Here is an 11404-nt window from a genome sequence, read left to right as displayed (position 1 = left end):
TCCCCTTTAAGCAGAGTCAACGTCACGTGGAGGTTAAAAGGTAAAAGTTCAACCAGGGGTTTGTCCGAGCAGACAAAGATTGGGACGACCGGCCGAACATTCCGAACGGAAGCAAAGACACCCCGGTCGGGAGTCGGGGTTCCGACGCTCATGTTGAACAGGGTTGTATGGCCGAGCGGGTAACCCGCTCGGCCGAAGGCTTAAAGTAGTAATACTGCGAACAGTCTCCATAGAGCACACAACCGGAAATCTCCCGAGCGGACTAGCACATACGACCGCCCGGACGTGAGGGGACTGCCGACCAGCCGGACGCTCGGGATGGGATAAGAAGAGACAAAAGGACAAGGGAACATCCTCTGACAGCGGGTATGTTCAACGACCGAGTCATACGCAGGATCTTACGACAGAGGGTTCCGCTGTCCTATCAGAGATGTGCTCGGAGTATAGCAGTATGGTGTCAGGTAAGCTCTTCTGACAAGCTCATACTGAGGTATGGTTAGAGGACACGTATTCGCCTCGGTATATGCGCGTGAGCCTCTTCACAGCTCTATATAAGGAGCCTCACACTTCGCCGGAGGTACGCATTCTCGCATATTCAGAGTCACTTTCTCGTCTTCCTCTTGCCTGACTTGAGCGTCAGAGGGTCGTCGCCGGGAATCCCCTCCCGGCCTGACTTCCTTGCAGGTTCTCCGGAGGTCCACACAACCGGTCGAAGATCTACGTCAGCAGTTCGGAGAGCGCCACGTGCCCAGCGTCCGTTGATTCAGCGTTCGAACAGGATCACCTATATTTTGAAATTATTTTAATCAAAACTAATATAATTTAGAATGATTTTAAACAAAATTATTATAATAATTTTTAAATAATTTTAACTAAAATAAAGATTGATCCGGCAGTAAGGTCGGGGGACCCCCTCTGGAGAGGAGTCAACGCCACGTGGAAGTCAAAGGTCAAAAGGGTCGGCACGAGGTCTGTCCGATCGGAAAAGGGGTGGGTGGACCGGCCGGACGGGTCCGGGCGGAATCAAAGACAACCCGGCGAGGAGTCGGGTTTTCGACGCTCCTAGTGAACAAGGTCGCCGGGCCGAGCGGGTGGCCCTCTCGGCCGAGGCCAAAAGCAGCAATGCTGTGAAGGAACAGTCGTAGCCGAGCACATGACCGGGAATATCCCGAGCGGACCAGTACCTGCGTCCGGTCGGACGTGATGGGACTGCCGAGCGGCTGGGCGCTCGGCGTGGAGAGAGAAAAGACAAAAGGGACAAAGGAACATCTTCTGACAGCAAGCATGTTCGAAGACCAAGCCATGCACAGAGTCCTAGGACGGAAGGTTCTACTGTCCCATCAGAGAGGTGTTCGGACTGTAGCAGTATGGTGTCAGGCAAGCTTCTCTGGCAAGTCCATACTAAGGTATGGTAAGAGGACACGTATATGCCTCGGTATATGTGCATAAGCCTCCTCACAGCTTTATATAAGGGTCCTCATACTTCGCCGGAGGTACGCGATCTCTGATATTAGACTTTTGACTTTTTTAACCAAATTAAAATAGTTTTAATCTAAATTATTATATTAATTAATATAGTAATATGAAAAATATTTTTATTAAATTGAAAAAATATTTTAATATAATTTTTTTATGTAATTATACCTTGATTAAATAGTAACAATTTTTTTTTTTTTTTTTTTTTAGAGATAATATCCCGTTCTTCCAATCGATTAATGATTAATTACTATGATAAATTTAATCTCATAAAAATTTTCTATCAATCAATAAATCATAAAGCACTTACATAGATTCACCTAAATAGTCATCTTTTATTGGACCACTCTATTTAAAAATAAGGTTGCGAGATGAAACTAAGATCAACATTTTTTTTTTAACCAAATAAAACTATAACTTGTGTTAAAGTTAAAATTTCAAAAAAATATATATATAATTTATAATTTGGCTTATCGTCATTTTATGTTAATATAAAAATATATTAAAAAATAAGTATAAAGTTTTTTATTTTATATGTTTTTTCTTTGAGATAAATCAGAGTTTTGCTTCTCCAAATAAACTTCCATTCACAACCACTTGAACGGAGCGTGCGACGCACGTGCCGAGTTCCACAGTTCAAAAAAAAAGCGAAAAACATAGATAACAAATCGGCCGAACGCTAGGGTTATTGTCTTGTTCCCCTTCCTCGGCTCATCGGCCTCGGCAGGAAGCTTCATCCATGTCGATCGCGCTGCGCACTCTCTCTGTCTCCTCGTCCTTCGACAACGTCTCTGGTTTCCCCAAAAACTCTTTTTGGAACTTCTCCAAGGTTTCGCCAAGTACCCGTAGATCTATTGACTTCGCTTCGAGGAAAAGGGTGGCCTGTAGATGCGAGTCGCGGTCTTCCAACAACTACGATCACATACCCCGCAAATTCCGGGAGGAGAATCTCAAGGAGGGATGTAAGTTCCTTGTGAACCTTACTATAGAATTTAGTATGCAATTCTCTGATTATGATTTTCTGATAGTGCTGCGTATCACTGGACTATGTTGCTTTCATTGGTATTGTCACTCTAGAGAGGGAAGGCTGTGAGGAAAGTAGAGGTTATTCCAAAAGGTTATCAATCAACTACAAGACTTGTTCTGCGATATAAGTTTGTGTAAAGAAGTCTTAGATCATTTAGAACTTCTTGGATACCTAGTACATTTTTGATAGGTTCAAGTTGACAATCATGATTGTATGTTGTTAAAAGTTGAACAAAAAACTCAAGGTTCCATGCGGCATGTGAACTGTCTAGGCTATTATCTGTTTTTTTTTTCTCGTGTAAACTGTACTGTTCTAAATTTCTAGGAGGTTCTCCTTCATTTAGTGTGTCAATTCAGAATGATATCATATTAATGGCTTGTTGAGGCATTATCGTCCTAGATATGCTGTAGTAGGGTATGTCTTTTGGGGGCAAGTTACTGTCTGCGCTAAGTTTACGAGATATACTATTATAAGGAAACTTAGCTAATAATTTACTGAATAGATCTGATAAACATCTTGTGGAATTGAGTTATGAGATGCCAGTTATTTGAGCATGCAAAGACTGTCTTGTTACCAAAGAACTGTGTAAATGAACTAGACATTGGTTTATTTAATTTCTTCAGATGCAAACCTCAAGAGTATGAGTCACATGATGTCCTTAATTGGCGCCCACGTTACTGCCCTAGCTTTGTTCTACTGCACAAGCCTTTCTTCCATCAGCGATCATAATCCTTTGTTGTTTAGGTTTCCACTCCATGTAGTGTAAAGAAGTGATTCCCATATGCTGAACTTTTGGGCTTGTGCTAGTTTAATGTCTTGCTAATTTCTTGGTCATGTCCCTTGCAGAACAGAATCGCAAATTCAGTTATCATCTTCTTTTTTTTTTGTTTTAAAAATATTATTCTACTTTCGAACCATATTCCTCGTTCATAATTGTAGATACTTAGCCAAATAGACTTTGTTGTTGTATGTGTTTTCAATCGAAATCTCTTTTTTCTATAACAGTGAAGCAAAATTATGAGAGTTTTCCTCAGTCCATGTATGGCCTTACTCCGTCGCAAATGGACATGTTCTTGACAGAAGATAACCCTGTGACACGTCAAGCAACAAAAGTCACAGAGGTAATAACTGCCTAAATTTGTTGGCCTCAAAATCTCTGTTCAAATATCTAAGCGGGTGTTTAAGCCTCCTTTTGATGCTTACAGGAAAGCATTTCTTCTGCAAGAAGTTACATCGACAATGGAGGGATGTACAGTCTAAATGGCTTGGAGGCCTCATCAAACTACAATATGAGTGTGAGTATGTATCGTGGAGGCGGTCGAGGATATGGAAGACTAAGAAGTGCTCCTCCAGACTTGCCTTCTTTGCTCTTGGATGCTCGAATAGTTTACCTTGGCATGCCTGTAAGCCACATATATTTAGTCAATAAAGAATTAAATAAATGTGTTGTATCGAACCTGATTCTATAACCTGATTCTATGTTGTATCGAACAGATGGTTCCAGCTGTCACTGAGCTTCTTGTTGCTCAGTTTATGTGGCTAGATTATGACGACTCATCCAAACCTATATATCTCTACATCAATTCATCTGGGACTCAAGTAAGTTCTGCTGTAAACATTTACTTATTCAATTATTGTATATCCTATTGGAGTATATATTCTTCTGAAATAGCTAAAAAATTTCATATTTTTCACCAAATACTGATTCATACTATATAACAACTTCCAGAATGTGGAGGGAGAGACTGTGGGATCTGAAACTGAGGCTTATGCAATTGCTGACATGATAGCCGTAAGTAAACTAGTTTATACGTTTTGGAATGAGTTTAGGCCTTACTAGCACTTGAGTTAAGTTTGTTGTTTAGCATTCTATCTACATGGTTTCATTGCAATTATACAACATTTAGCCTTCTTCATACAGCTCTCCGTCTTCAATTTATCATCAATTTTTGATATTTTACTATCAGGTGTCAAAATTTTCAGTGCCACCTATGCAAATGGACATCAATTTTAATGAGTAAACACAATGACCTAACATAGTTTGTCTATTTTAGTGTGTGGTAAATTGAACATCTGAACTTTGTTAATTATGCTGCATTTTCTCTTGAATCAGACATTTTATCTCTATTTCTTTGGCAGTATGTTAAACCCAAGGTTTATACGATAAATGTCGGCATGGCATATGGTCAGGCAGCAATGCTATTATCTCTGGGTGCCAAAGGCTTTCGCGGCTTGCAACCAAATTCTTCCAGTATGTTACTGCACACCTTCCAATAGATCTGTTTTTTTTTTTTTATCGGCAATTCTTGCTAATTCACAAAGCGATCATACAGCCAAATTATATCTGCCGAAGGTGTACAAATCCAGTGGTGCAGCTACCGACATGTGGATCAAGGTGATTCTCAAGACTTACTCGTTGATATATTATTGACACATTGATATACCATGAATCGTGGTAATATTTTCTTGCATCTCTCACAGGCGAAGGAACTTGATGCCAACACTGAGTATTTATTGGAGTTGTTAGCCAAAGGAATAGGTAAGCCAAAGGAAGAGATTAAGAAGGACATAGAGCTTCCGAGATATTTCGACGCACAAGAAGCTATTGCTTATGGTATTGCAGACAAGACCATTAAGCCAGAAGATGATGCATTTGAGAAAAAGGTAACGCTTTACTTTTCGTAACATGATTTTTTCCTGTGGATTCAACTCCGAAACATGAATTTTCTGAAACAGAACTATGATGAGCAATTGGCAAAATCAAAAGCCATGAGAAAAGCAACTGGAGCTGGTCCACAAGCAACACCATCAGGGTTTAGGTAAAATATATGATAACGCCTAAGTTAGCCACATGTGGAGTTTGGTTTTCGATGAAGATAACTTATATTTCTAGTATAAAAAGAACTTATTTTTCTGGTGAAACAAGTATTTAGCTTATAAATATTGTGAGGAAACGTCTTTATATATGTATTTTTGTCTTCAATAATTTCCCCTTATTTCTTGAGCTATAAACTTGTCTATGATCCATCTGTCTTTAACATGTACTTTCAAACCATTCTCTGTTAGAATAGTTTTGTTCATTTTAGTTGATGGTGCCCTATTTTGATGAGCAATCTTTGTCAGCCAAGTTATTCCAGGAAATCTTTAAACTTATGTTTTAGTCATCTTCGACAAGATTAGCCACTCAAAAAAAAAAGTTTAGGCTGCTCGACACCTTTGGGTGGTAGAAGATGCATCCTCAAATGGTGGTGTTTTGTAAACACCATACTCGTGCAAAAGATGCAAATGCTAGGTCATTTTTTCCTGTACAAGTTGGTTGGTTCATCCTCTGGCATGTTTACGACATTCATTCATCCAATCATTATCCACAATCAACACGGTGGGGCACTGGGGGCGAGCGTTTCATCTTTTGCCACAATTATCCAGAATCAACACACAACAAAACACACCATTCGTCAAAGAAACTGAAGAGGAATGAGAAGTAATTTCATCAAATAATTTTCTATTTTCTGGGGAGTGGCATCCAAGAAACACATTCCACTCATGAATTCAAAGGAAATGAAGAGGAATGAAATATAATTAAATACAAGAAGCTTATGAAGAACAAAGTTCTGATTGCTATTTACTATACTTGGTGTTTGGGGTATAGTGAGTTCTGTTAGTGACCAGGAGAGGATTGGAGTCGGCGGGGGTGGGAGAAGTTATGAAGCAACACCGGACTCTGGTTCCGGCACAAAGCTGAGGTGCTTCTGCTCAGTAGTGTCCCACACCAATTTGGATTCATATTCCGGTATGTACTCCTGCAATAAAACCAAAATGAAAAAAAAAAAAAGAAGAAATAATCAAAATTCTTCACCACAGAGGGAAAAGATGACCAGAAAATTGTGATTATGAAACAGAGTGATCTTTTCACAAGCTAAAAAGGGACAATTTATTTATTTTCTATTTCAAAATTATCTTCATGCTGACTTGCGAGTTGCAAATCAACTTATCACATGATTGAGTTGGTTTTCTTTACACCTAAATTATAATTTTGGAGGCTTTCACATCTTAATCTTAATGGTGGATAAATGTAGGTGAATACTCACTCAAAATTTACTTGTTTGAATTTTGTTACACGTAAAATATTACAACAAGAAGCAAATTTTATCCTGCTAAATATAGTCAGCTATATAAATTCTGACTCTCTTTTCTATTATATATTTATATTTAAATAAAATTTATTTTATTTCATTAAATTACTTTTCATCTTATTCCTCGGGTAATATAGATATTTATAAGAGTTTTATATTACTTAATTAGAATATTTATTATTGGTCTAACTACATGAATTTATTCATGTAAATCAATCTTCTTGGGTGATATTGATGCACGGAGGAGGGGAGCTAGTTGGAAGAAGACAATATAAAATTGCAGTGCGTGAATCATAAGCTCACATTAGTTGTTAATTATGTGTACCTCAAGTTTCCTCATTAGCTCCTTGGCGGAGTGGGCAGATATAATTATGTGCCTCGCAGCCAGTGAAATGAAGCCTTCTTCCACCGCCACGTCGATGAATGATAACAACGAATTATAAAACCCATCAACGTTCAACAGTCCAACCTGTAACGAAGACTTTGATTAGATATAAAGAAAAACACAAGTGGAGATGCCGAAAGATTGACCAAGCAAAAGAAACTCAACGCAACTATATACCTACATAGTGACGTGTTCAATCAATTTCAAGAAAAACTTAGGAAATAAAGATTAAAGAATATATAACCACCATTGCTAAATGTGTATAATTTTTATAATTTCACATTGTTTAACTTGATATTTATTAATTATCTATATTTATTAATTATCTATATTTATTAATTATCTACGTACATGTTTTCATCTTAAACTTATTTCTCAGTTTTTTCTTAATAAGTATAACATTGATTATTCTCATGTCTTATATTTTTCATTTTTATATATCCATATATTCATCTTAATATTCTCTTCTTCACTATTCACGTATTCAATAAAACTTTTCCTTATAAATAACTCATTATCTCTTATTTTAATACTGATCTTATTATTATATTATATGCTTATAGAAAATGGAAGGTGTGATACGCATGCACTTACGTTACATTTCACAAAAAGCTAATTCTATAAGCAAAAATTAGATCCAGAAGAAGAAACAAAATTGAGATAAGATAAAGAACTGAATTAAAGAAGTTTGTTTGGTCTACCGGCTTTTTGTGAATGCCAAGTTGAGCCCATGTAATCACCTCCAGGAGTTCCTCCAGTGTCCCATAACCACCTGATGCGTGATCGATCGATGTTAATCGATGTGGAGAACTGAGAGAACTTTAATTAGCAAGTGTTTAAGAAAGTCTCTATCTACCTGGTAAAGCTATGAAGGCATCTGCTTGGCGAGCCATTTCAGCTTTCCTTTCATGCATGTCTGATACTTCCCTAACTTCTCCTACTGGCCCGCCAGTTAACTACAGGTAACAGCAACAAAAGAACAAACAGTGCTTTTCATTCACATTCATTGTTAATTTGTATAAAAGAAAGAGAGGGAGCTGCAGAGAACTAACTCACCTCCTTTAGCATCAAAGACTTCGGAATAACACTGCATACAAGGACATGAATGCATGAGGCACAACTCAATTAATAAGTTAATAAGAAAGAAACGATATATTAAAATGAACTATATCCTGTAAATTTGTTAGAACTTTCAATGTAAGCACGCAAATTTTACATACTTCTGTAGCTACACTATATATCTAAGAAAGAGTGACAGTGGTAAAGCACTCGGAACATAAATAAAAGGATTAAAATTTGAACTTCAGTCTTTAAATTTAAGTGTGCATAAACTGTGACAAACTAGAGGAAAGATCATATATTTTTAAAATTAATCGAGTAAAATTTGAACACTTGAATTTAATGAATTATCAAAGAAAAGAGAGAGAGAGAGAGAGAGAGAGACCCCAAGACATGGCGACCTCCTTCATGAACTGCATGAGAAACAAGGCCCATCAACCCAATGCTCCCGCCTCCATACACCAAATCGATGCCACTGTTCACCTGAAGAAGGACATGCAAATGAGGATATGAACAACACATGCAGATCAACCGAGAGCGTTTATCGGATTGCTAATTAATTAATTGTCGTTTGCCATGGCTTAAGGAAGAATTAGTGAAAAACAAAGCCATGATTGAGTCACAATTAATGGAATGGACGCCATGGCCAGCTCTTTCCGATCCCATGGAAGGACATTGTTAACCTCCGTTAACAAATAGAATATTGCTTTCTTCTTCGTGCGATCGGCAGAGATCACGCGAGAAGGATGATCGAGGGACAGACAGATTACAGCTAGCAATCCATCATGCCAAAACGCCAGGAAATAATCCTCCGACAGCACGATCAGACCTTGAACGACAACCTCTCTTCGAGATGCAATCGGTTCTGTTCTCTCTTTGGGGAAAAACAAAACAAAAAGCGTAGATTCGAAGCAAAAGGCCAAAAAGATGAAACCTTGTCCAGTGCATCCGCAGAGAAAGATTCACTAACAAACAAACAAATCCCTAAAAATTCATTGCTTCCGACGAAGCAGACCCCATTGAAAAATTAACGAAATACGGCGAAAAAAAGAAAAACGCAGTAGTTCTTTGAATCCACGGGGCCAGGAAAGAAAAAAGAGATTGTTACCGAAAATAAGCAACTTACCAGTTCCTTTCCGAGCTCGATGGCGGCCTCTTGATAGCTCGGCTTCTTCCCGCATTGGCTCCCGCAGAAAACGCATATCCTCCGAAACCTTGACCTTTTCTCCGCCGTCGTCGCCGCCGCTTCCTCCACCGACCCCACGCTCTTTGCTCCCTCCATCGAATCCAATAGCTCTATATCGAAGAAAGAAACGCAAATCCAATGCTCTGCAACAGTAGCAAGACGAAGACTGATTCCCGGAATCCTCTCGTCCTGCTCCGCTATTTGAAGAAGGCGAGACCGAGGATTCTCGAATTCTTCTTTAACGATTTGTTTACCTAGGGGCTTGGGGTGCGGGCAGCGAACCGACGACGCGGGCTCCGCATAAGTTATCATCACGGTAACGAGCCTCGGATCACCGTTATCAAGGCAACCAACGGCGATCGAGGATAGGTACCGCATGGAACCCATCGCACAAGCATGCACTCACTAATCGGCCGAATTGGCGTCGCACCAGGTCGCACCCGCAGGCATTTTATGCGGCAGGAGTAAGGCAGGCGGTGGACCCCAGCGCGACCTTTTTGGAACAAAAAATATAATTAATTGATTAATTATTTCTTAATTTCAAGTTGTTTGTTATGACGCATGAATCTTGAAGAAAACATTTTGATTTTTTTTTTAAAAAAATTTGTGGTCTTTCGTGAGGTAAATTATTTTATTTATTATTTAATTAATAATAATAATAATAATAATAATGATAATAATAATAATAATAATAAGTATTTAAGAAGAGAGTCATAATACACAAATTTAATAAGGAGAGTGGCAATGGCAGTTAAGGAATTAGCTGGCATGACTCAATCAATAACATAACAAAAATAAAATAAATCTTATGAAATAATGTACATTTTACTTTAAAAAAATAGTAATTACTAAAAAACTAACTATTAAAATATAAAATTTAAATTTTATTTATTATTCTTTTGAATGATTTATCCTAACACGGTGATAAAAGATGAATACGCTCGCCCCCCACCAATCCGTCCTAGGACCAACATATGATTTATCCTGACATGCACGTTGAGTCAACGGGGGTATAGAAATCAGACTTTTATAAATTTTATAGAAATTATTCAAATTAGATTTTTATAGAGTTTTAAAAAAACATATGATATTTAAACTTACTTTTTAAAACTCTATGAAATCTTTTAGTATTGAAAGTTTCAATAGATTTTCATGGATTCTTTTAGATTTTCTTGGATATAAATTTTAACCAATAAGAGTTCTCCAAAACACTTGTACAACTTAAAAAATAAAATAAAAAGCCTTCTCCTGATTTCTATTACCTTAATTTTCTATGAATAAGTCCTTTTTCTTCCTACTTCTCAATTTTGATTATTTCTTTGATCTAAAAGGTACTGTCCTTGTTCAACCTCTTGCGGCATGCATCAACCTCTTAGCATGCATTTCATGTAAAGTCGAGAGTCCTCTGAAACATCGTTCTCCGACGTTATAATAACAAAATAATGAATCGAAACTGTCGGAACGAAACGATTTCTTCGTCTGCGGCTTACAGCGGCAGGCTACAGGCGGAGAATTTTCTCCGATTGCTCGTGATGGGAAACAATGAGGAGTGTCATCAGTTGAAGCTTGCAGTGCGTCGAAAAAGAAGAAAATAAACAGAAAAATTATTTGAGGTGGTCAGCTTCCGTCGGCTACTTGTGAGCAGGTCAAAGTCAAAGTCAAAGTCGATTTGGACGGTGGTGTTGTGCGTATGGGGAAGAGAAACTTGAGACATTATGTTTTAATTAAAAATATATATTAATAAATTAAATTAATTCTCAACTTAATTAATAGATAATTTAATAAAGTCTGAAATTAGACCCTAAAAATATTCTATAAAATTTATTTAAATATAAAAATTCATAAATAAATTTTATATATTTATATTTATTTATTTTAATAATATTATTACTAATCAAAGTAATAATATTATTATTAATTTTATTACTAATCAAATTTATTAATTCAACACTTTATTAAAAATTTGACAAAATTAAAGGGTTAACCAACATTTCATGATAATTTGGATCAAATTTATAAATAAAAATATTTAAAATTATTATCCTACTGTTGCATTTAAAATTATATTATTAAATTTTTTTTTAAATTACAAATTGAGACATTATCCTCTCTTTGTTTTTAACCAAAATAAGATAAAA

The 11404-nt window shown here is 37.1% G+C and overlaps 2 protein-coding genes across 2 annotated transcripts; one reads left to right on the top strand and one right to left on the bottom strand.

Annotated features, from left to right (window-relative positions):
• Positions 1–2132: 2132 nt before the first annotated feature.
• LOC122005876 (ATP-dependent Clp protease proteolytic subunit-related protein 1, chloroplastic-like) lies at positions 2133–5507 on the top strand. Its single transcript, XM_042561112.1, has 9 exons — positions 2133–2438; positions 3509–3624; positions 3709–3906; positions 3998–4102; positions 4233–4295; positions 4643–4754; positions 4837–4898; positions 4985–5167; positions 5240–5507. The coding sequence occupies exons 1-9, from the start codon at positions 2216–2218 to the stop codon at positions 5324–5326; spliced, it is 1149 nt and encodes a 382-aa protein (XP_042417046.1). The 5' UTR covers positions 2133–2215; the 3' UTR covers positions 5327–5507.
• Positions 5508–5638: 131 nt separating this feature from the next.
• Positions 5639–9662, bottom strand: LOC122005877 (cytokinin riboside 5'-monophosphate phosphoribohydrolase LOG7-like). Its single transcript, XM_042561113.1, has 7 exons — positions 9207–9662; positions 8466–8563; positions 8078–8108; positions 7878–7977; positions 7723–7793; positions 6962–7105; positions 5639–6303 (listed from the first exon to the last, which is right to left on the bottom strand). The coding sequence occupies exons 1-7, from the start codon at positions 9651–9653 to the stop codon at positions 6205–6207; spliced, it is 990 nt and encodes a 329-aa protein (XP_042417047.1). The 5' UTR covers positions 9654–9662; the 3' UTR covers positions 5639–6204.
• Between the last annotated feature and the right edge of the window lie 1742 nt (positions 9663–11404).

This window comes from Zingiber officinale, chromosome 7B (assembly GCF_018446385.1).
Source record: "Zingiber officinale cultivar Zhangliang chromosome 7B, Zo_v1.1, whole genome shotgun sequence".
NCBI classification, from domain to species: Eukaryota; Viridiplantae; Streptophyta; class Magnoliopsida; order Zingiberales; family Zingiberaceae; genus Zingiber; species Zingiber officinale.
The sequence above is the reverse complement of the archived record's forward strand: the minus strand, read 5'-3'. Positions and strand labels throughout refer to the sequence as shown.